General features: G+C 53.0%; 3 protein-coding genes across 3 annotated transcripts; 2 read left to right on the top strand and 1 right to left on the bottom strand.

Annotated features, from left to right (window-relative positions):
• Window positions 1–262: 262 nt before the first annotated feature.
• On the bottom strand, window positions 263–5077 carry RPA2 (replication protein A2). The gene is made up of 9 exons (XM_082493993.1): window positions 5040–5077; window positions 4688–4800; window positions 4466–4567; window positions 4263–4376; window positions 3251–3325; window positions 2362–2475; window positions 1942–2052; window positions 1674–1768; window positions 263–904 (listed from the first exon to the last, which is right to left on the bottom strand). The coding sequence occupies exons 1-9, from the start codon at window positions 5053–5055 to the stop codon at window positions 820–822; spliced, it is 825 nt and encodes a 274-aa protein (XP_082350119.1). The 5' UTR covers window positions 5056–5077; the 3' UTR covers window positions 263–819.
• Window positions 5078–5348: 271 nt separating this feature from the next.
• On the top strand, window positions 5349–11891 carry SMPDL3B (sphingomyelin phosphodiesterase acid like 3B; the record flags this gene model as incomplete). Its single annotated transcript, XM_082493958.1, has 8 exons — window positions 5349–5400; window positions 5513–5726; window positions 7146–7243; window positions 8447–8590; window positions 9186–9358; window positions 9505–9685; window positions 10263–10396; window positions 11464–11891. 8 exons carry the CDS (start codon window positions 5349–5351, stop codon window positions 11842–11844), a joined length of 1377 nt encoding a protein of 458 aa, XP_082350084.1. The 3' UTR covers window positions 11845–11891.
• A 5911-nt stretch (window positions 11892–17802) lies between these two features.
• On the top strand, window positions 17803–20702 carry XKR8 (XK related 8; the record flags this gene model as incomplete). Its single annotated transcript, XM_082494143.1, has 3 exons — window positions 17803–18083; window positions 18797–18993; window positions 19692–20702. 3 exons carry the CDS (start codon window positions 17803–17805, stop codon window positions 20429–20431), a joined length of 1218 nt encoding a protein of 405 aa, XP_082350269.1. The 3' UTR covers window positions 20432–20702.
• Between the last annotated feature and the right edge of the window lie 4271 nt (window positions 20703–24973).

Here is a 24973-nt window from a genome sequence, read left to right as displayed (position 1 = left end):
TGGCAGAAGTGATCCTGGCTATATTTGGAACATGGATACAAGGCAGAGATTTCTTCAGTAGTACAATTAGTAAGTGTCTAGACATTCACTTCAGTTTGATCTTTTAAAGAAATTTACTTCAAAAGTAAGGTAAGTATAGTTAAAGAAACTCTGAAAGCAGGGGCTGTGTTTTTACCCACATGGCTAGGTTTTGTCAACAGAGATGGTTTGGGGTTGGTTTGCTTTTTTTTTTAGGGAAGGAAAGCCTGGAGAGCCGCACACATGCAAGACTACTTATGTTAAAGTTTTATTGGAAACATTCAAAAGCTCTAGTAACAAGATTACATCATAGTACAAATATAGATTTAAATGCATAAACTAAACCAATTAAAAATATATTCATGATTACTGTACATTAGTGGAATATTACTCTTGGCTACCCACTTTGTGAATGAAATGGAATGAAAGCTGAGTTAGGAGAAACAGCTCTAGAAACTGAAGACAATCTGCCCAGGACAAGATTAGAAAAGGTTCTTCTTTCAAACACAGGCACCCTCTAAGGAAACAAAACCAAACTGAAAGCTCTGAAGCTTTGAGGGTTTTAGTTTTCCCATGTCCATTTACACTTTCAGTCACATGGTCACAGTGTATAATCAAGTCCAGTTAACAGAATCCTATATGTTCTGCTTGTCCTTGAATTCCAAGGAGGCACTCACAGAGTAACTGGGACTTTCACACACTAGAAAGAGCAAGGATCACCTTCCACATCGCAAAGGTCGGCAGGATAACTTGATACATGGACAAGCATTTGCTTACAACTAAATCCAGCTGGAAGTAACTTCACTCAGCATCCGTCGACTTATAGTGATCATCATCCACAGTGGAGTAGATGTGTCCCTCACTGCTAAGGAATTCAACTGCTTGCCTTTGAAGAAAAAAAAAAAAAAAAGCAAGAAATTGCTAACTAGCTCATATTCACATCTTTCTCTCAGGGATTTCCCATTTACAGATCCCACCCCTACCATTCCCTTCTGGCAGCTGCCAAGGGAAGCTCTCAGTGGCTCTATCCTGTGAGCAGTTTGAGCGCCAGTTAGTAGGTACAGAAACTTTCTCCAAAGCTGTGGCCGTGAGGTCCCCTAGCAGCTCTTCGACTCTGCCTGCCACAGAGGGGAAGGCAGCACTCTCAGTGCTTCCCAGGTAACAGCAGTACCCACAACTCTGCTTCGAAGGGGACCGAACACAGAAAGATAATGGACGTGAATTACTGTCTATAGGCTTCACTGTTTCTCTAAGTCTCAGGGAGAAGTTATAAGAGACAGCAAAAGAGAAGAGAACATTCTATTCCCAAGTTTTGATTGGTGTGCAGAGAGCAAGGTAGTCCTTGAACAGGAGAAAATACTGCTGAGGCACTGCAGCACTGCCAGGCACCTGCTACGTTGCTACTGAACCGTTAGACAGCTTGTTTTGAAAATAGGGAGCGAAGCGTTTTATCATCCCTTCAACTGACAACGGCTCAATTCTAAGCTGTTGGAAGATTGCAAAAACTCTGGCTCACTACTGCATCCTACTGGGAACATCTGAAATTACTAGCCAGGATCTGGGCTTGCCCACTATTTTCCTCTCTGCCTCCTTTTATCAGACTCCAGGAAGGACTGCCTGGATTTCCAGGACATCCTTCATTTCCACACACTTACTTGATTGTTGACATGCTCATATTGTGGAGCTGAAGTTTCAACTCTTGAAGACTCATACCTTCTGGGACAGGGCAGTTTTTAATCAAGTTCAGCACCTGGAAAAGCGAGAACCACACAGATAGGCTTGTCTATCATCGACGGACACCAAGGTTGAGGAAGAACCATCTGTCTTCAAAGAGTAATTAAACTTGCATTTATTTGCCCTACAGCATGGCACAGCAGCCTCCGCTGCGACTGCTGTGTTCCTGGAGAAGCTGCTTGCACCCACCTGGCTCTGATGTGCTGTGAGTCCATTCACTGGTAGGCTGCCACCTCCTCCATAGCCCCCCATGTCACCGATCCCAGCGGAGGAAAACGACTGAGGCATTCTTGATGCTGACTACAATTATGAGAGTAAAATTGCTGTGGTTACACAAGCTGTCACAATCCCACAGCATTAAAAGCTGTGTTATTTCACAGAAACAGTACTTAAAAATAGATTCCCCAAAGAAACCACTGGAAATGGACTACAACACAATCTCTCTCCAAGGAAACCAGGACTCCTGTTACACCTTCACTCTAGCCCTCCAATAGCTTCAAGCTTTCCAGCCCCACAACTTGTGTACAATCTCCCAAAGCCCCTCCCTTTGGGAGATAACCAGTAACCCAGTTAAAGGCGAAGATAGAACCAGGATCTTCAAGTACATACCATAAGATTTTTTCTGAGGATCATATGCGCATTGACAATCTCTAGTAGGTGTGTGGTGAACTCATTCATATTTTCCAGAGGCATGATCTTAAATGCCACCAAGCTTTTCTTATTCTTTCAGAGGAAAAAATAAATAAATAAATAAATAAAATTAACATCACAACAACAGGAACACGCTTAAGAGCCAATCCCACCATTCTCTCTAGGAACAGGGATGATGGCAGATAGGGAGCTTGCCTGCATGGAAATAGTCCAAAATGTTCCGACTTACATTTTCATATGTGATTTTGCAAGACAACACAGGGTAACTTCTTCTTCTAACTAGCTGGTAATTAATTGCACTTTTCTTTAATGCATGCACTATTATTTGAATGTTTATTCATATATTTATTTATAGTATTTAGTTATGAGGCAATCACATCACATAATATGCTACAAGAAGCATCCTCATTAACCAGAATCTGGTCTAAGCTCTACAGTACAAACACCCAAGAACCCAGTGGCCAGTACTCTGTTCTGCTGAAAACAACATACTGATGAGGAGCAGCATTTTAAATGGGTCCTCTGTCCTTTGTATTTAGCAACAATTAGTGTTATTAAATACAGCCCTGGCAAAAACATTCAAGGATCTCTTCACAGGAAAGGATGAGTACCTGTAGACGTGGTGCCAAGGGACATGGTTTAGCGGTAACTTGGCAGCAGCAGGTTAATGCTTGGACCTGATGATCTTAAAAGTCTCTTCCAATCAAAACAATTCTATGATTTTATAAAGACCACGATTAAGTGGATATTCTAAAGGAAACCCACTAACACTGTGCCAGTCACCAATCCTTCACGCCTCTACTCCAGCCTCGTGACTTGGAGTCAGACACTGGTAACATAATCTTACCTGGAAAGACCGAAGATGACCAGCTACTTTTACATAAGTTCCTGGAGGTACCACAACATTCTCACCACCTGCCTCCTAACAGAGAGAAAAAGGAGAAAGGAAGGTTTCGCTGATTCACATTTCCATTTCCCAATTATCACCATAAATGACTTAGGAAAAGAGGCTTATTGCAAGCAAACACAAACGGCATGCAGTCCTACCTCCAGTAAAAGCAGTCAGGTAAACATAATTGTAAATGAAAAATAAAATATAAAAAAAGATATTTGCGCATTTGAATACACTGTATACCTGACAGCAAAGTCACTTGTCTGCTCTGCTGTCTCTGTCCACTCCTCAGGGATTTTCATGGAGCAACAAGAGGAAAGAACCCTCAAATAGTAAAAAAGCAGGTGTTCAACTATGTAACTTGGCCAGGGGAACAGAAGCAGACCAGAAACATTTCTCGAGTTATGCTAAACTTGCAGTTAAGCCAACTGGATGTCTACCTAATTACTCTCCCAAAGTTGTTCAACTGAACTCAGGTGTTTGCCTTCAAATACATGTTACAATAACATGGGACAGCTTTAAAGGCCTACTAGACCTGCAGTGACAGTTATCAGCACTTCAGGAGGCATGCATCAGAAAACAAAGCATATTCATCAGTACATGTCTCTCCCCCAATCACTGAGCCACATAGAAAAATCTCTGTTCACTCCCTCTCCTCGTATTTCTATACGGAGATACTGAGCATGCACCTCTCCGCTCAGCTATGAAGTAACAGTTGAGCTTCAGCAGCTTAACTCTAAAAAAATTATTCAAAGCGATTCAATGTGGAACCGCATATGAATTACAAAACAGGAGAAGAGTCATGTACAGCACCGGTGATCGCTGCCACAGCAGCGCCTCCCTCGGCTTTCAGAGGCATGTTATTCCTAAAAGACTTTCCAGAACAGCCACATCTTTCCGATAGCTTTTCTCCCTTCACGGCTCCGAAAGCCTTTACAAACACATTCATAAGGAATCTGGTGCTTACGTCAGTATCGACCCACTGCCTGACATCCATCGGGGCTGCCGTCATGTCGTCCACTTTGTAGAGGATGTTCGTCGGTGCTTTCTCAGCGTGCCGAACGATCCCCATGATGGTGACCTGGGCGGGGAGAGGGCAGAGCTCACCCGGAGGCGGGGGGAGGACGGGGACCCGCCGCCACCCCCCCGCCTGCCTCCCCCCGCGCCCACCTGGGAGATCTCCACGTCGCGGATCCGGAAGGTCTCGTCGACCTGCTCGGCTGCCAGCAGCTGCGACACGGTGCAGGGCACGATGTTCTGGGAGCGGATCCTCTGCAAGGGGCGGCGGGACCGCCAGCGGGGCCGTCAGCGCCGCCGGGCCGGGCCGGGCCGCGCCCGCCCCCCTCCGCGCTCCCCCGCCCGCCGCGGCCCGAGGCCCCGCTCCCGGCCTACCTGCTTCTTCTCCGCCTGGGTGCCGGTGGGGGAACCGAAGCCGCCCGGGGACTGCATGTAGCCGCCCGGGGGCCCCGAGACGCCCACGCTGCCGTACCCGCTGTCGAAGGTACCTGAGGGGAGAGAGAGAGAGAGAGAGAGAGAGAGAGAGAGAGAGAGAGCCCGTAAGGCGCTGGCGGTGACGCGCCCTCCGTCCCTGCCGCCACCATCACCGCCGCCGTCGCCACCGCCATCACGGGCGGCGGCGGCCACGGTCTCGGTCCCCGCGTCTCCGGCGGCCCCGGGCGCCCTACGCCTACGCCTACGCCTACGCCTACGCCTACGCCGGCCCCGGCCCCGGCCCGCTCCGCACCTTGCCCGCTCCACATGGCGGCTAACCGAACATCGAGCGCCCGCCGGACCGCGCGCACCACCCCCCCTCGCGCCGCTGCCTCCTGCGCAATTCGTGAGCGCCGCTCCGCCGACGGACAGCCAATCGTGGCCCTCCGTCTTCCGTCTCCCTCCAATGGGGGCAGGCTGCGGGGAAGCGGCCGGCGCCATTTTGAGTGTGGGCGCTGCCCAGCGGCGCTGAGGTAAGCGAGGCTGTAGGGGAGGCGGGGCGGGCAGCCTAGTCCAGCCCCGCCCCACCTCACCTCACATGCAGCTCGACGCACAGCCGGTCATGCAGCCCGTCGCGCTTCTGCTGCTGTGCCCGCTGGCTGCGGCTCTGTCAGGTAAGGGGGGCAGCCCGCTCCGCTCCCCGGCCGGGCGGGTGGGGGGCCCCGAGCAGGGCCCGGCGGCAGCTCCGCTGCTCCGCTGAGCCTCGGCGTCTCCCGGCGGGCATAGGGCGCTTCTGGCACATCACCGACCTCCACTGGGACCCCGACTACGAGGCGGCGGTGGGCGCCGGGCAGGCGTGCCCCTCGGGCGGCTCTCGGCCCGGCCCCGCCGCCGGGCCCTGGGGCAGCTACCTCTGCGACGCGCCCTGGCGCCTGCTCGCCTCTGCAGCCCGCGCCATGAAGAACCGCCTGCAGCGGCCGGACTTCGTCCTCTGGACCGGGTGAGGACGGGCCGGGGGTCGGGACGGGCCGGGGTCCCGCTGGGAGGGGATCCGCTGCCCGGCCGCCCCCTGCAGCGGCGGTCGGACGGGGCCTGAACCCGCTCGCCGCCGGGGCTCTCCTCAGCTCACTGTCTGCGTCCTCCCCGCTGCAGTCCTGGGGGCTGAGGGATGGTATCTGCCTCTTCAGAGAGCTGCTTCTCCAAGAGGAGAAACACCCACTGTTCCACGCGTGGGCAGTGGGGTTTCTGGGGTTGTGTGGTGCTCGCGGGCTGTGGTGCCATCCTGTCTGCTCTGAGGGTTGCCAGGGTTTGGAGCAGAGAAGGGGCAGCCAGAGGGCCAGGGCATGTAAGGAGCTTGTGGGGGATACAGGGTTCTTTACTTGGTAGCTATTTTGGAGATGTGCATTATAATGCAAAATGGAGGCTGGGGGGAGAGTATAACCTTGACGAGGCCTCTCGACACCAGCAAGAGGCTACCAACAAGCCCCAGCAGTGAGAAACAGTAAGGTAAGGATCACAGCTCGCAACTCACTATCCTTCCTTTCTTCAATTGTTGCCAGCCCTGTCTGACCGCATACAAACTGAGTACCTGAAATGCTCGGGGGAACGGGTTGTGCTCTTTCTGTTGGTACACCAAGTCCTGCCGGTTAGAGGCAGTGGGAGGAGAGCATTGCAAAACAAACTTGCAGCGTTTCTTTGGAAGCACCTGGGAGACTTGTCTCAAAAAGGGGCTGTTTTGCTTTAGAAGTGTGAGGAACCTCCCCAAACAGAGCATGTTTTCTTCTAGTATGGCTCCAGAAATGGGTACTTTGTTCCACAGGAGGCCTCAATAGCACTTACAGGCAGTAAAAGCTTTATTTTGCATTAATATATGTTCTCTTGTAATGTTTGCTTTGTTTCTAACAGTGCAACACCAGCCTTTAATCTGCTGTAACCTCTAGAAGCCTGCCACACTTTTGGAGGCAGGTGTCAATGATCACTGCCTTACTGGAGGCATTCTGTTGTTTCATTTTAATGAGTTGTTATCGTGCTGTTCAAACAGCTGTGCAAACAGCTTTGCTTTCACTATTGCTGATCAGATGTTGACCTGAGATTGCAAAATGCTGTTCCTTGCAATATTTCCAATCAGCTTTAGTGTCTATTAAATGCACTGAGGCAGGGTGAGCCTCTGCTTCATACGCTTGTGTATAGATTTTTCAAAGTAGAATAAAGTGGAGCCCGTTTTCTCTTTGAGCAATTACTTGAAACTCCTTCAGTGCCTTGGCCAGCCAACATGGTGCTGGCTCCTGCCTCCAAAAGCTTCATCTTTATTTTCTAGGAGGCACAAAGAAAAATAAGGAAGTTTCTCTGCCTTGCATACCTCTGTAGGTATATGCCCTGTTAGTCACAGACAGTGACTGTGATGCTTTTATTTTTCTAGAGATGATACTCCTCACGTCCCCAATGAGAAGCTTGGAGAAGAAAAAGTTCTGCACATAATCGAAAATCTGACTTCTCTGATAAAAGAGACATTTCCAGGTAGGATTTGAGGGGATGAGAAGGGGAGAGGGACACAGAGTCTCATGGGAAGAGCTTACCAATGTGGAGAAATGACAGAATTGGGAAGGGGAAAGGCACAGGAGGGCTGTGGTCGTTGGGACTTGTTTGTCCTCTTCCTAGTTGCTGTATGGCATTAGGTGTGTCTGAATTGAGGCGTCTGATGCGCACTTCAGGTTAACTCACTCAGAAGAGAGGAAAAGAAACGTTTCTGTAATTAGTCATTAAAACAGTAAAGGCTGCAAGATTTCCTCACGCTTAATCCATGTCAGCAGTGGGGGAAGGACTGTTTTGATGGTGAAAGCTCACTGATTCATCCGTAAAGCCGTGGCTCTGAGGTGGCTTGTCCCAAGGAGGGATCGTCTGTGCAGTGTTGTACCCCCAGTCAATGTAACCACATGGCTGGGGTGTGGATGATTTGCTTTTGCAAAGCTCTCAAGCCACGCTGTTCTTTCCAAGCCTGTGAGTGCCTGTTATGATTTGAGAAACTGACAACGATTTATTGTCGCTTAGACAATTATTCTATCGCCTGATGATCCCTCTCCAACTGGGAAAGGGAATTGGGGAAAACCATGGAAACGTGAGGGTTGAAATATAAATAGATTTAATAGGATAAGACTAAATTAACATTAATAACACTAAAGAACCAATATTGATCCCAATACCAATATAAAATATACAAGGATTATACTCAGCCCATTCTAGCTGGAGGAACCTGTGTACCCCCAGCAGGGGACAGCAAGTGGCAGACACTGCGAGCGCTGCGGCTTTGGGAGGAAGGGAAGGGCTCAAGGGTCTGGCACTGGGGCAAGGAGTTCTTGGGCTGGGAGCCACCAGGGGAGAGAGAGAACTCCTCAGCAAACTTTCTCCTTTATATTGAATGTGACATTCATGGTATGAACTAACTCTGTTGGCCAGCTTGGGTCAAGTGCCTGGGTCTCGTTCCTCCTCATCCATGCACCTGGCGAGCTCAGAAACACTGAGACCTTGGAACCCACACACCATAGTTGGCTATAAAGTAAATATTTTCACTAACTCAGATGCTAGAGTCTTCTAAAAGTGCAATTTTCCTGGGCATTAGGGTCTTCTGTCTTTCAAACCAGGACAGTGCCTCAGGGAGCTGTGGTGCTGGGGAACTCTGATGTAAGCATGGATTCCTCTTTGCCTCCTTTTCTCTGTCTCTAGATACTAAAGTCTACGCAGCGATGGGCAATCATGACTTCCACCCCAAGAATCAGTTTCCAGGGAAGGAACATAGGATCTATAATCGAACAGCTGAACTGTGGCGTCCCTGGCTGAATGATGCTTCTGTTCCCCTTTTCAGAGCAGGTATGGCACCACTGGCTCATGTTGGCAGCACTCCAGGGAGATGGGGTGATTAGAAGAATACTACAAATAGTTTTCCCTGTTTCTATGCTCAGAGCAACAGTATTTGTAGAGTATTTGCAGGGAAAGGGTCCAATTTAATACTGATTTCTGGCGCTGAGTTCTTCTGTGTGTGAGAAAAGAAGTTTCTTTATGCTTTAGTCTCTCCTGCTTTCCTAGAGTTACTGGAAAGTATCCTTCCAGGGAATGCAGAGTGGTGAGCTCAGTGGAAGAAAAAAGATCTTTTAAGAAAGCTGCTGGCGCAGGCCAGCGCTGTAGCTCTCGGGCTGCCCAGCTCCTGGTGCTGGCACGCTGTCCCCATGCAGGGTTTCCCTTCATCCAGAGAGGCATAAGCATGACAGGAGGTACAGAGGCGGAAGCATCAATCTAAATCCCCATGCTGGAGTGGTTAGAGTGCTGCTGGGACCTTGTCCAGACAGTGACTCTGCCATGGTTATTGCCAAGGAGAGCTGAGAGGGATGGAAACAGAGGGATCTCAGGTCACAGCAACCAGCGTGACCAGACCTCCAGCTCTTGCCTGGCTGGTTGCATTTTTCAGGAGCTTTCTACAGTGAGAAGCTGCCCAGCCCAAGGACAAGGGGGCGAATGGTCGTCCTCAATACCAATCTGTACTATGACCAGAATGATGAGACAGCTGGTGAGGAAGATCCTGGAGGGCAGTTCCAGTGGCTGGAAGAAACACTGACGAATGCCTCTAGAGCAGATGAAGTGGTATTGAAATAAATTAATAAACAAACTTAGTAGAGGGCTTCTCCCAGCCTGGAAGCTCTTCTGGCTCCTGCTTTCCACATTGTGGGGAGCCAAAGTTCTGTGGGAAGCGTGGGCTTTGTGTTCATTGCAACTCTTTGCATTTGTAGGTCTACATCATAGGGCATGTCCCTCCTGGCTTTTTTGAGAAGAAACGAGGCAAGCCATGGTTCCGGAGTGGCTTTAATGAACGATACCTGAAAATTGTGCAGAAGCACCACAGAGTGATTGCTGCCCAGTTTTTTGGGCACCATCACACAGACAGCTTTCGGATGTTTTACAGTGATACAGGTACTGGTTTTGTCCACCCAAGCATTTGCATGATAGCTCTGCCAACGCCCAGAAAATCAGTGTTGATGAGAGTTTTCAGTGGCTGTTAGCTGAATGCAGCTGAGAAGCCAGAGAAGGCTTGTGAAATGTCAAGAGACAACAGTGGTTCGGATCTCCACCCCCAGCCTGTAGTTCCAGCCCTCCTTCCTGTTTACCCTCAAAATTTGTCATTTCCCCTCAATGCCTTACAAATTCTTGCCTGCTCCCTGTTGATGGGTTTTGGACATCAGCTGAGACATAAGGGAGCAGTTATGAATCTTTGCATTGGGGTCATGGGTAGTGCTCTGGGTCTCCTTTGCATTGTTCTCTTGCACGCCCTCACTGCGAGTTTTTAACGGCAGTGGAAAGCCTGTTCTCAGCTGCAGCAGTCCTGTGTTCAATCCCTGATGCTGTTCAATGTGCTGATTTATGTGTGTCCTGTTGTGACAAAGCTGCTATTTGCAGTGTCATTGGTTCCTGGGGTGCTCACTGCGATATTGACAGGGTGTGATACAAGCCAGGGTCTCCGATTCATGGGTTATTTTGCCTTTCTGTTAAGGTTCTCCAGTCAATGTCATGTTCTTGGCCCCTGGAGTGACTCCCTGGAAAACAACATTACCTGGAGTGAACAATGGAGCCAACAACCCTGGGATCCGAGTGATCAGCTATGATACAGACACCCTTCAAGTGTTGGTAGGGGATCCCTATGTGCTGCGCACTGCAGTTCTGGGAGAGTACTTTAATTCCTCCATGTGGTTTTAACAGGCAGGACTACAGGAGCCAAGCGGCTATGTAGGAGAGGAGCTCAACCAAGGTATTTCAGCCTCATGGCTAGCACAGAGATTTAGTAAGAGTGTCAGCGAGTAAAGGCAAATTGACTGCAGTCAGCTGGCCCAGGCCTTCTGCTGGGATGAGTTCCCCAGGGCAGTGCAGGACAGGCTTTGTCAAGTTCTTCATGTCTTTAGCTAGTCTCCTTTGATGCTTGCTTTACTACCCAAGTAACACGGATTGCAGAACTTCTCTTTGGGTACTGACAGACTTGTCAAATCCCCTCCAAAACCTTTTAACTCTCTCCCTCCTACTTGTGATATTGATTCATTTGTAATGGATTTGAATTTAGGTGAATTAGATGGACAGCGTCTTTTTCCTCTGTCTCTTACTTGCAAAGAGGTAGAGAATGGGGTGTTTGTGCCTTTCTTTGCAATGGATTTTGCAGCTCTGTAGGTACTCTGTTTACATGTTTATAGCCTGAGAAATTAATGCTACAATACACTGTGGAAGGCTGGGGAACTGGTGACGCAGAGAGGAAAAATGGCAAGAGACTGAGAACAGAAGTTGTGAAAAACTTTCTTCTTTAGTTTGTTCACAGTTGAGAAAATAACTTCACTCAGTAAGTAGTGAAGTCAGTGTTGGTAGTAAATAATGTGATTCTGGAACAAGCTTGAAATTCCTGATGTTTGGAGATAAAAGTCAAGCAGAGAAAAGCCATCCCTTCATCCCTTACCAAACAGGATGCTTTGGTGGTGAACTCTGGAGGCTCTCACCAGAGGTGTCTGTGTTCACATCTCAGTAGGAAGCACCTGCTGGGGGGCAGCTCCCCTGTCACTGGGCAAGGAGATATGCTGCATGTGGTGAATATGTGTCTGTGGTGCTGCACACCAGCATCTGGGAGAAGGGGCTGATCGCATCCTAGCCAAACATTTTGCTCAAAGCTTGGTCCTTTCCTGATTTGTCCTTGTTCTGTTTTTCTCTCCCTGCAGGATATGGTGACTTACTACTTGAACCTAACTCGTGCGAACATGATGCCAACATGGGAGGAAGAGTTCCCAATATGGGAGGAAGAGTATAGGTTGACAGAAGCCTTCCAAGTCCCTGATGGCTCTGCACGCTCCATGCAAACAGTGCTGGAGAGGATATCAAAGGATCCACACTATCTGCAGCAGTACTATGAGTTTAACTCTGTCAGATATGACCTCACCCCATGCGAGGAGGCCTGCCGCATTGATCATGTTTGTGCCATCAGGGAAGTTGATTTTACAAAGTACAATGAGTGTGTTAAAACCAGCAGCCCTGCCTCTGCCATCATCAGTGTTTGGCTTTTATTATTCTCCTTGCTTGTAGGACTTCTGAGTCCTACATGAGCATGTGCTGTAATGACTGAGATCAAGAGGAAATGAAGAGAGCACAACTTCACGGTGGACATGAATCAGCAATTGTGAATGCTTTTGACATTGAGAACTTACTCAGAAACCAAGACAAAATTCGTGGTTTTTACTAAAAGCTCTATGATGTTGATTTGAAATCTTCTAGAAAAGCTTGATTGCTACAAGGTCTTTTTGTGCCAGACTGACCTGCATCAGGGAGTCTGTCTCCCTTTTGCTGACACTGTCCTGCACAACATCCTGGTCTCTAAATCGGAGAAACACAGGTTTGAGAGATGGCCCACTCGGTGGATAAGGAATTGGCTGGGTGGCCACACTCAAAGAGTTGCAGTCAATGGCTTGATGTCTAAGTGGGGATGAATGGCGTTCCTCAGGGGTCAGTACTGGAACTGGTGCTGGTTAACATCTTTGTTGGCGACATGGACAGTGGGATTGAGGGCACCCTCAGCAAGTTTGTCGTCAACACCAAGCTGTGTTGTGAGTTTGACATGCTGGAGGGAAGGGTCTGGAGAGAGGCCCGGGTCTCTCTCCGGAGGGAAGGGTCTGGAGAGAGGCCTGGACAGGCTGGAGAGGTGGGCCCATGCCAACCTCATGAAGTTCAACAGGGCCAAGTGCAAGGTCCTGCACCTGGCTCAGGGCAATCCCAAGCACAAATACAGGCTGGGCAAGGAATCACAGAATGGTCAGGGTTGGAAGGGACCTCCAGAGATCATCTAGTTGTACACACACACACACACCCCCCGCCCCCGAGCAGGGTCACCTAGAGCAAGTTGCACAGGACGGTGTCTAGGCGGGTTTTGAATGTATCCAGAGTGGGAGACTCCACAACCTTTCTGGGCAGCCTGTTCCAGTGCTCTGCCACCCTCAAAGTAAAGATGTTCCTCCTCATGTTAAGATGGAACTTCCTATGTTCAGGTTTGTGCCCTCTTGTCCTATCACTGGGCACCACGGAAAAAAGACTGTTCCCATCCCCCTGGCACCCTCCCTTTAAGTATTTGTAAGCATTAATAAGATCCCCCCTCAATCTTATCTTCTCTAGACTAAAAAGACCCAAGTTCCTCAGCCTTTCCTCATAGGAGAGATGTTCTAATCCCCTCATCATCTTTGTAGCCCTTTGCTGGACCCTCTCCAGCAGATCCCTGTCTTTCTTGACCTGGGGAGCCCAGAACTGGAAACAGTACTCCAGATGTGGCCTCACCAGGGCAGAGTAGAGGGGTAGGATGACCTACCTCGACCTGCTGGCCACACTCTTCTTGATGCACCGCAGGATGCCATTTGCCACCTTGGCCTTCAGGGCACATCACTGGCTCATGGTCATCCTGTTGTCTAGCAGGACTCTCAGGTCCGTATCCACAGAGCTGCTCTCCAGGAGGTCAGCCCCCAACCTGCACTGATGCATGGGGTTATTCCTCCCCTGGTGCAGGACCCTACAGTGACATTGGCTTTCCTCCAGTCCTCAGGCACCTCACCTGTTCTCCAGGACCTTTCAAAGATGATGGAGAGCGGCCCAGCAATGACTTCCCTCAGCACTCAAAGGTGCATCCCATCAGGCCCCATGGACTTGTGGATATCCAGTTTATCTAACTGATCTCTAACTTGTTCCTCATCAACCAAGGGAAAGTCTTGGTTCCTCCAGACTTTCTCTGTTACCCACAAACTCTGGGTCTCCCGAGGACTGGCCCGAGCAGTGAAGATAGAAGAAAAGAAGGCATTCAGCAACTCCGCCTTCTCTGCATCATCTGTCACCACGGCACCTGTCTCATTCAACAGTGGACCCACATTTTCCCTAGTTTTCCTCTTGTCTCCTATATACTTAAAGAAACCCTTCCTTTGAAGGAAGCCTTGACATCCCTCACCATGTTCAATTCCAAAGCTGCCTTGGCTTTCCTTGTTTCCTCCCTGCATGTCCTGACAGCATTCTTATACTCTTCCCAAGCAGTCAGCCCCTTCTTCCACCTGAGCTTTTTCAGAAGGTCCCTACTCAGCCATGCAGGTCTCCTTCTTCCTTTGCCTGATTTCTTGCTCTTCGGGATGCACTGATCCTGAGCTTGGAGGAAGTGATGCTTAAATATCAGCCAGCTCTCCTGAGCCCCCTTACCCTCTAGAGCCCTCTCCCATGGGATTTGTCCAAGCAATTCCTTGAAGTGATCAAAGTTAGCCCTCCTGAAGTTTAAGGTTTCAACCCTACTTGTCATTTTGTGTATACTGCACTTAATCCTGAACTAAATCTTCTCATGATCGCTGCAGCCCAGTCTGCCCCCAACCTTAACATCCTCCACCAGTCCTTTGTTAGTCAGTACTAGGTCCAGTAGTACATCCAACCTTAACATCCTCCACCAGTCCTTTGTTAGTACTAGGTCCAGTAGTACATCTCTCCTGGTGGGCTCCACCACCTGAGTCAAAAAGTAATCATCAATGTACTGGAGGAACCTCCTGGACTGTACGTGCCCAGCTGTGTGGCCTTGCCAGCAGATGTCAGGGTAGTTGAAGTCCCCCATGAGAACCAAGGTCTGTGATTGTGAGGCAATTCTCACCTGTCTGTAGAAGGCCTCATCAACTTCCCCATCCTGATCAGGTGGCCTGTAATAGACACCCACAACAGTGTCTCTCATATTACCCTGCCCCTTGATCCTTACCTGCAAGCTCTCAACTTGCTCTTCATCTGTCCCCAGGGAGAGCTCGATACATTCCAGTTGCTCTCTTACATAAAGAGTGACTCCGCCACCTCGCCTCGCTGGCCTGTCTTTCCTAAAGAGAACATAGCCCTCCATGACAGCGTTGCACTCGTGTGAGCTATCCCACCACACCTCAGTAATTGCAATGAGATCATGGTCCCGTGACTGCACGCAGATCTCTAACTGCTTTTGTTTATTCCCAGTGCTGTGTGCATTGGTGTATAGGCGTTTCAGAAAAGCCAATGAGTGTATAGTTTTTGCCCTTGAGGGGTGGGTGGATTGACAGAAGCCTTGAGGAGAAGGACTGGGGGGTGAAAAGCTGGCTGTGAGCCAGCAATGCACACTGGCAGACCAGAAGGCCACCCCCATCCCAGGCTGCATCCCCAGCAGCGTGGCCAGCGGGGAGAGGGAGGGGATTGTGCCCCTCTGCTGCGCTCTGGGGAGACCCCCCTGCAGTGCTGCCTCCAGCTCGGGGGGTCCCAACATCAGAAGGACATGGAGCTGTTGGAGCGGGGCCAGAGGAGGCTGCGGAGATGCTGGGAGGGCTGGAGCCCCTCTGCTGTGAGGACAGGCTGGGAGAGGTGGGGGGGTTCAGCCTGGAGAAGAGAAGGCTCCGGGGAGACCTTATAGTGACCTTCCAGTGGCTAAAGGGGCTCCAGGAGAGCTGGGGAGGGGCTCTGGATCAGGGAGGGGAGCCATGGGCCAAAAGGGAATGGTTTTACACTGAAAGAGGGGAGATTGAGATGACATATCAAGAAGAAATTCTTTGCTGTGAGCGTGGCGAGACACCTATTTATTTAAGGTCCCTTCCAACCCAAACCATTATTTTTTAAATTTTGATTTATTTTTTCCCCCAATTACTGAGCATAAACAACTCTTCCCTTCTGTGTTCTCTTAACTCACATCCACTTAGTTTCTTCCTTCAGCTGGGGATGGCAAACTGACCGTGACTGCTTCCCCATTAAGAAACACTGAATGGTTTGGTGATTTACCTGCCTTGGGCTTTGCTAGAGTCTCCATGAACCTTGAGGGAGCCAACGCGCAGTGTTAGAAGGGGGGTTGGAACTAGATGGTCTTTAAAGTCCCTTCCAACTCTAACTATTCAATGATTCTGTGGTGTTGGACCCTTTAGGGGCGGGCGAATGAGACACACAAGGAACATTTGTGTTGCCGGGCTCCCAGGGGTCTGGCAGTGGGGTGTCGTGCTCAGAACCCACAGCCTGAGCAGGCCCTGGGTGGGCAGCAGCCCTGGCAGCTCCCGCAGCTCATCTGCACCTTCTGCCAGAAGGGCCCGGACAGGGTCGGAGAGTGGGAAGGGCTGCAGGGGCGAGGACCCAGCCTGGGAGCAGAGCAGCATGGCCTGGGCACACCAAGGTGGTGGTGCCCCCAGCAGAGCAGCAGCGGTGGAATGGAAGCCTTATGTCAGAAGAGGAGTGAGGGTGAAGGAGGAATCCACAGCCATGGTTGGTGTTTGACCCATGGTACCACTTCAGAGCATGTGCTGGAGCCGTGCTGCTGGTGCCCCAGAGCTGGTGCTGGTGTCAGGGTGTGTCACGGATGGAAATATTTGATGCGGTTATGATTTAGTAGCAATTTAAAATTTATTAATGATTTGAGGTAGATCAAGAGTTAAGTTTTGGCAGCCCTTAATCATTAACTGATTAAGGATTTAGAAGATGATTTCATAAAATAATTGAACAGCGACTTAATTACAGAATCGAAGATGGCAAGATTCACGCTTACTGCAAGGTGTCCTAAATCAGTAGATACACATGGAAGCACAAACACACAACAGTTAAGGGGTTACACACCACCTACACCCGAGTCTTTAACAATAAGGATTAAAGGTCCTTTCACAACGGGTGACTCCGATGAGCTGACGGGTGCCCCTTTTACAGGTGCACAGACAAATATTTGGATCCAGTAAAGTATAAGAACATCCACACTTTTAAGAGCTAATGTGTATGTAGAGAGGTGGATGAGGGAGAGGCTCGCCTGGAGTTAAAATACCCCCAGTGCACCGGCATTCCTCAGCGGGCGATAACTGGGACTCGAGGGGTGTGTCTCGCCCCGGCCTTCCAGTGCCCGAGGTGTCAGCCTGAGCAGTGTCCAGGCTCAGAGGAGGTGCTGACCACAGCCCTCTGCCGTCCAGGAGAGCTCTCAGGGTCTCACGAGAATCATACTTACAGGGGCCAAGATAATCGACTTTTGTCAGGTATTTTCCACTCCGGCCCAGTTCGGACTATGGGATATTCTGGTACTTTCTACCAGTTGTCCAGATCTGCAAGTTCTGGTATGGCCTCCTTTGGGCCATGACCCAGGTACAGATGTGCTGGGCTGTCAGGGAGTGGTGGTCCCAGCCGACAGGGGAGGCAGGAGGGATATGCGTTAAGGGGGTGGCTTAACACTCTGGCCCTTTGTCTTTTGCGAGGTGGGGAGTGGGGGTCCACACTGGTGATCCCAACTGGTTTGGAGCCCGGTAATGGCTCTGTGAAGGCCTCCTCTGGCTCTGCAGGGCTGGATGGCGGGGAGATGCCTGGTACTGCTGGTTTCTGCTGTGGCTTGGAATATTCCTGTTTGGTTTGGGTGGGCTGCATCCCCAGCAGCGTGGCCAGCGGGGCGAGGGAGGGGATTGTGCCCCTCTGCTGTGCTCTGGGGAGACCCCCCTGCAGTGCTGCCTCCAGCTCGGGGGGTCCCAACAGCAGAAGGACACGGAGCTGTTGGAGCAGGGCTGGAGGAGGCCCCGGAGCTGCTGGGAGGGCTGGAGCCCCTCTGCTGTGAGGACAGGCTGGGAGAGGTGGGGGGGTTCAGCCTGGAGAAGAGAAGGCTCCGGGGAGATGTTGGAGCACCTTCCAGTGCCTAAAGGGGTTCCAGGAGAGCTGGGGAGGGACTCTGGATCGGGGAGGGGAGCCATGGGATGAGGGGTAAAGGTTTTAAACTGGAAGAGGGGAGATTTAGATATTAGGGAGAAATTCTTCCCTGTGGGGGCGGTGAGCCCCTGGCGCAGGGTGCCCCGAGAAGCTGTGGCTGCCCCATCCCTGGAGGTGTTCAAGGCCGGGTTGGACGGGGCTTGGAGCAACCAGGGCTGGGGGGAGGGGTCCCTGCATGGGGTGGCACTGGGTGGTCTTTAAGGTCCCTTCCCAAACCATTCCGTGATTCTGTGACGGTCCCCAAACCGCTTACTTCGTTTGGGGGCGGGGGGCGGGGAAAGCAAAGCTCCGCCCCCGCCGTCTGTCCCCGCCCCCGCCCCCTCCCACCGCCGATGGCGCCGCGGTTCGGCCCTCTGCAGCTGTGTCTGGCGGCGGTGGGGACGGCGGCGGCGGCGCTGGACGTGTTCGCCGACGGGTGGGTGGCGGCGGAGTACGCCCGGGGAGGGCAACCCGGCTGGGCCGCTTTGGTGCTGGCCCTGTTGGTCGCCGCCTCGGTCGCCACGCAGGCCTGCAGCTGGCTCTGGCTCCGTTCCGACCCGCCCCCCCTGCGCCCCGACGTGCCCCAATGGCTGGTCGCCGCCCTCCATCTCCTCCAGCTCGGCTTCCTCTTCAGGTACGCCGTGTCCCCCGGGCATCCCTCCGATCCCCCCGCCTCTCCCCCAAGCGTCCCCCCCCAGCCTCTCCCCTTGCTCCTGCGGGCCCGACCCCCTGCGGCCCCCGCTCTGCCCGGGGAGACCCTTGGACATCCCGACACCCGGGGATGCGGGGTGCCCCGTCCCTGTCCCCCCTGTCCCCGGGTGTCAGGGTGTCCACGGGGCTCCGCGGGCAGAGCGGTTTGGCCCAGCCCCGGGTTGGAGACAGGTTGGAAACGCTTTAGTAGGAGCCACCCGCCTCCCTCCAGCTGAAGTTTCTCATCCACATCCCAAAGCACACATTTTGCTCCATCTCCCGCTGCTGTCGCCGCTGCCGGAGGCAAAACTGAGCAGGGCTGGGTGTCAGAGCCCCCGGCAGCCGTGAGCGCCCCGAAACCTTGTCTCAGCCTGGGCACTCCCGGCCGTTTGGGGAAGCGGTGTGGGCTGCGCTGTGCCTCCCCTTCCCGGGGAAGGAAATAATCCATCTGCTTCCGCCGAGGGCGATGCTCAGTTTCACACTTGAACTTCACGCAGAAGCTGGGTGTCCTGTGGACACGGCGGTGCTCGGCTTGCAAAGAGGGAGGGACTGGTTTGAGCATAAATGGGAGCGTTTTCAGTTGTCCTGCCGGGGCAGCGTGAGGACTGAGGGGTTGCCACCCAGCAGCCCCTCGTCACTGGCCAGGTCCCCACACAGGTGCCTCCACGCTCTGAAGGTGGGCTGGAAGGTGTGCTGGGCAAAGGCGGAGGAGGAGGAGGAGCAGAGCCGCATGGCCTTCCTCTCCCACGACATCAGCATGCTGCGCCTCTTCGAGACCTTCCTGGAGAACACCCCGCAGCTCACCCTGCTCCTCTACGTTATCCTGCGGACAAACAAGGCAGAGCCCTCCCAGGGTGAGGGGTCTGGGGCAGGGGAGGGGGGCTGCGGGCTTGAGGTCAGAGCGGGCTTGGATGGGACAGACCAGATGGGCTGTCTAGCGGCTGCAGGACCCAGCAGAACAGTTTGTCTGTCCTTGCTTGAGGTGTTGTTCTCCCACATCACTCCTTCCTTTGGCGTGACAGACAGAAGGGTGGATCCCTGTCCTGCGCTTATGTGCCCCAATGGACTATGCTGGGCCTAGGGCGGGAGGGTTGAAGCTGGGGGACCTCTGTGGTCATTCCCCTACGTACCCCAGGAGAGGCTGAGGGTCAGGAGAGAAATCAGGAGCCTGCTGGGGAGTGGAGAGATGCTGTTGTGGATGTGGGCGGAGGGTGGAGCACAACACCGAGGAGGCGCTTTGGTGCTCGGCCTGGGTTGGGGAGCAAGTGTCACTGTCATGAAACGGGGAGCCCAACCATGCGCTGGTTGGATGGAGCCAGCACTCGTCTCCTGCCTGTGTGGGAGACACACTCTGCAGAGCTGCTGTCCTGTCGTTTCTTCCTCATCTCCTGGGCAAGGCCGGGCACCAGCCTCCTTCTCCTCGGGGAGGGCAGAAGGCCGGGGGAGACGCAGGTCCTGAGGCACTGACCCTCCCCAGCAGCTGCTTTGCGATCTGGTGGGAAGCTCGTTTTAGCAAGGTCTGCCCTCAACATCTCCACCGCTGTGTTCACAGGACTGGGGATCTGCACTGCATTCCTGTGTGTGACCTGGTCTCTGCTGGACTACCACCAGTCCCTGCGCTCCTTCCTGCAGGACAAGTATGAGCTGAGCCGGGGCTCTTCCATTGTCTACTTCCTCTGGAACCTCTTCCTCATCTGCCCCCGCATCCTCGTGGTCGCCCTCTTCGCCCTGCTCTGGCCCTACGGCGTGGCTGTCCACTTCCTGCTTGTGTGGCTGGCCATGTTCCTTTGGGTCAGCCTCCAGGGCACGGACTTCATGGAGTCGCCCGGACCTGAGCAGCTCTACCGCGCCATGGTGGCCGTGATCCTCTACTTCAGCTGGTTCAATGTGGCGCAGGGGAGGACGCTGTACCGCAGCATCATCTATCATGGCTTCATCCTGGTGGACAGCATGCTGCTGGCCCTGTCCTGGCTCTGGTGCCGGTCCCCCTCTGATGAGCACTCGCACCTCATCCCGCTGGTCTCCGCCGCCCTGCCCTGCTACCTGCTGGGGCTGGCGCTGAGAGTCACCTACTACAAGTGGCTGCACCCCAACGTGCGGGCACAGCAAGAAGGCGGCTACGACGAGGTGGATGCCAACGGGAGGACCGACGGGCTGGAGTTCCGCTCGCTCTCGGTGCCAGACCTCGTGAACAGGCGGATGCAGTGGCTGGCCCAGGCCCAGTTCCCCGTCTCCCGGCCTGTGGGGCAGCGATTCCTGAATGGGGCGGCTGCTGCTGAGTCTGCTATGTGAGGCCAGCTCCTCCAAAGTGACTTGCCAGGGAGACAGATTTGTTAGTCCTGCTCTCACTCCTGCCCCCCCACCCCGCCCCGGGCTGTTGTTTCGGGCAGCTGGAGGGACCTGGCGGAACGGGGGGTGATGTGCACGCACCCAGCGAGTCCCACAGCACACAGCTCCCATGGCTGTGCCCTCAGGGAGAGCCTTGGTGTTTGTGGGGGTGTCCAGCACATTGTGGCCGCACTGCCCTGTCAGCTTCTCTCATTATTTATTATTAGCTTTTTCAAAAAAAAAAAAAAAAAGGAAAAAAAAAACCCGTGCAACAGTTTGTTCTCTCTGTCTGTGCCTCTCCTGTGCCGGCTGCCGCCGTTGCTGCTCGGGGAGGTGGGTGCTGGTGGGGAAGAGCTCGTTCCCTCCTTGGCAGCAGCTATCTGCTATTTCTGTTTCCAGCCGGGATTTTCCTCCTTCTCCTGTTTTGCTGTTAAGGTTGAAGGTCACCCGGCATCGCCATGTTCAGGGAGGGCCGGGGAAGGCGGCAGGGACTCCCCTGCGGGCAGGCGGGGGCGGTTGGGTGCCCGCAGCCAGGGGGGGTCAGTGTGGGATGGTGCGGGGTCAGGGCACGTGGGGGCTGTGCCCCTGCCTTGTGGCGGCACTTTCCCCTTCAGAAACGGGGAAGCACGTTCCAATGTGGATTCTCCATGGACAGAAATGCCGGATCTGCTCTTAGCCAGGTTGGCCGGGTCCCTGCCTGCCTTTCCCGCCCTGCTGCGGGCTGGGAGAGGGGCAGAGCTGAAGCGCCACGCTGGAAGCCGGGGCCGGGGCCGGGCAGGTCACCCCTTTGCTGCTGACCCAGACCGTCACTTTTCTCCTTTGAGCAGCAAGTGGTGTTTGTGGGGTGGGGGCTGGCAGGGTGCAGCAGCGCCCTGGGACCCCGTCCTCCTGGGGGACAGTGGCCATGTCCTGGTGTACGGCCACAGCGTGGCTCACCAGTTTTGGCTTATTATGGCTCTTTGCTCACCTTCCCACTGCTGCATCCCGGGTGGTGCTCCCAGTGCTGTCACCAGGCTGGAGATGCCCAAGTCCCATATCTCAGCTGTACGTGGCTGTTGACATGGCCAGTGTGGGGCTGTGCCGGCTCCAGACACCCGCTGTTTCCCAGGCGGGGGCTGCCCCCGGTGCTCTGCCAAAACCCGCACAGGCCCCAAAATGGACTCTGCCTCCTCTTCCTATTGCCCAGCCAGCAGCTGTGGCACGTCCGGGCACCAGCCCTTTCCCCTTGCCCCCCACCTTCCCAGCAGGACCCTGTCCCAGGAGGCCGCCCCATCGTACCGGGGGAGGAGGACCTGAAATGCTCCTCTGACAGCTGGTCCTGTAACAAGATAAGCCCGTGGCCCAGGAGAGCAGCACCACCACCATTTGGAGTAGAGCCGTTTTTGATGGCAAAAGGGAAGGGCAGGTTTGTGGGGGACTGTCCCAGTGCCGCGTGCCTCCCCGGGCACCACAGCAGCACCAAGGAGCCGGTACCTCCACTGCTGGCTCGGGCAGCAGCTGCGCTGGGACCTGCCAGCACCATGCCCCTGAATGCCATCAGCACCACCAAGCCCAGGCCATGGCAGGGGACTGGGATTGACCGCAGGGGTGTCAGAGAACAGGCTGAAGCAGTGACTATAGAAAATAAAGACTTTATTTTGGTTTGTTTTTTTTTTTTTTTTCCAGTTCATAGGACAGTTCCCATTACACAGACCACGGACGGGCAAAGGCTCTGCAGGCAGCAGCACCCGGGGCTCACCCCTCACCACTCTCCTGCTGCCGAGGGGGCGGTAGCGCAGCAGGGGCTGCTGTGGGCTCTGGCGTCCTGCCGCCTTCCGTGAGCGCCAGCACCGCCATCTCCCCCAGGGCTCTTGGAGGCAGCAAATATTAGCGGATCAGGTAGGTTTTTTTAAAGCCTCCGCAACTGCGGTGAAGCTGGAGGGGAGGCCGGCAGCGCCCGGGGCCAGCTCGGCCTGAGTGCCCCAGGACAGCGGGCTGGCTGTCACTCGGGCATTGGGGTTTGTCACCAGTTCAGCTACAGCCAGGTCAGGGGAAACGGGAGAGCACAGAGACAGATGCAAATCAATGCTCAGCTAGAGATGCTGTTTGGCACACGAGAGGGGAAAAGTCTTAAATTCAGCCAGCAGAGGAAAAAATAAAATAGCCAGGTCAACCTTTATTAAACATAAACACAGAAATGTACCATCAACCTCCTATTATAAAAGTACTTTACATACATTCAAGGAGACATCGTATAAATATCAGTATGAAATGTCACTGGCTGCAAGAGTTCCACACTCGGCTAAAATTTTGCCATCTTAGAATTTCCTTAAAATATTTTAAAGTAAACAAACACAAAGCAAAGCCAGCCAGCCGCCGGGCTGCTTGGTACCTCGGGTCCAGCACTCCCTGCGAGCGCCTGGCCAAAACACACCCCACCTCCCCATGCGGGCGACTCTCCTGCCAGCTGCTTTGGGTGTTAGTGAAGCAAAGGGGCTGCTCGGCCACGCCGGATGGTGGGAGGTTAAGGCACAGGTTTTAATCCCAAAGTTCAGCCGGCCAGAGTACAAGACGTGCTCCGAACAGGCTGTTTCACAGGCTGGGACATGTCCCAAGCCTGCTTACAGGAGACCTTTGGATGGGCTGGGGACCCACAGAAAGATGTTCAGGATCCAGCACAGATTCTTCTGTGACTGCAAGTAAGTCCTGATCTTCTAGAGACATTTCAGACCCTGGGAGCAATGGGGCTGCTTCTTGGAGCGGTTCACTTCCTACCAGATGCAGTAATGACACGTCACAGGGACCCCAGATGAACTGGACTCTTTATGGACCCAGCAGCAAAGGAGCTGTAGCCCTGCAGTGGCTCTCCCTTTCCTGCATGGGACCCACGCTGCTGTGAAACACCACCACCCTGCTACACGGGCTGCCCCGGCTGCGTGGGAACACACCTGAGCTCCCCCCCACAGCAGATGGGAGAAGATCCCCCGTGGGCTCCTGCTCCTGCTTCTCTTCAAACCCCGCTGCTGAGCGCTACACAGCACGCCCCCAGCTTGCTCCAGGGGCTCTGCTGGGCCAGCAGAGCAGAAGCTGGCAGAGCAGCCAAAAGACATCCCCTTCACTGAGCTGTTCAGGAACACCCACAGCAGAAATTGGCTCCTCAAATTTTTCTAACAGGACTGCTCGCAGGCAGCAGCTTCTACACAGATGGCACACTCCTGAAGCAGAGCTCCCGGGGAAATATGCAGACCCGGAGAGTCCGTCTGAGATCAGAGCACAAGGCCAACACTTAGCAAGGAGCTGGATGGAACGCAGACTGCTCCCAACTCCTGCAACCACCTTGGAGAAAAGACAAACTCCTCTGATTTTTTTTTTTTTTTTTTAATTAAAAACCAAAACTTGAGCTAGGAACATGTGAAACAGAGACCTCTGCGTCCAGTCCCATAGCTCTGGGGATCTAAACCCCATGCTCTAGGCGTCTCCTCCACGGTGCTGACCAGAGCTGGCCCAGGAATGCTCCGGGGGCACAGCAGAGCAACTCCCCCAGCACCGATGAAAATTATTCCTCAGTAATAAATGCCATAAAAGGAATGCAGCAAACATATCACCTGCTTCTGTGGGGACAGTCTGAGTGGGGCAGCGTCCTCCCTGAAGCAACATGCTTCCAGACCAGTCCCCTGTGGGTCCCAGACGGGTGACGCTGGGCTGGAGACCAGTGATCTGGAGGGGTTTGGGTGCAGCTGTGGTGTTTGGCTCAGCAGGAGCAGCAGAGGCGTGTGGTGGGGCACAGCAGACAGCCGTCCTCTGTGCAGAAACCCCCGGCACCTGCTGATTTGGTGCTGTCAGGGTACAGGCAGGAGGCAGATACCATTGAGCACAGCCCGACTTGGCATAACACCAGCGCCCCATGCCAGCCCCCAGTCTCCAGTTGGCTATTTCTGGCAGCGCTAGTGGCACTGCAGGTCACCGACTCCAGCTTTTTATTCTGAGATGGTAGCAGAAAAATCAGCATAACCATCACCCCCAAGGCCAGCGTGCTCCAGGCTGCCAAGTCACAGTGTCCTAGAAAATTAAGTCCCTCTTAACAAGAGTTTTGTTTCTCACTATGTAGTTAGGCTAATGCAAAGAAGAATGCAAAATTGAATCTGATTCTACTAAAAGGAACTTGTTCTGACACACGGAGTCAGGAAAGCAGAGGTGAAGGTTAATAACCATACCCTTCTTCTTTGTAACACTCATGAGGATTTAGTTCTCAAATTATTCTTAGTCCAGATGAGGACTCTGTTCACATCTGAGCAGTCTGCAATAGTGTTGTGCTGTATCTAATGTTCCTAGGCAGGTTTTTTTTTTTACTTTACAGGGAAAATCTGTGGGAACTACAGTCTGGGTCATGGATAGCTGAAATCCAATGATCTCCTGCTTGTTAACAGGGCTTGTGCGCATATTGACCAGAAGCCACTGGGATCAACTCAGAACACCAACTCTTTCCTCTACAAGGAACCATGTATCCCAGAAACATTCCCTTAACTT

Source organism: Vanellus vanellus, assembly GCF_965231255.1.
Source record: "Vanellus vanellus genome assembly, chromosome: 22".
In the NCBI taxonomy this organism is placed as follows: domain Eukaryota; kingdom Metazoa; phylum Chordata; class Aves; order Charadriiformes; family Charadriidae; genus Vanellus; species Vanellus vanellus.
Note: the sequence above shows the minus strand (reverse complement) of the source record. Positions and strands in the feature narration are given on the sequence as shown.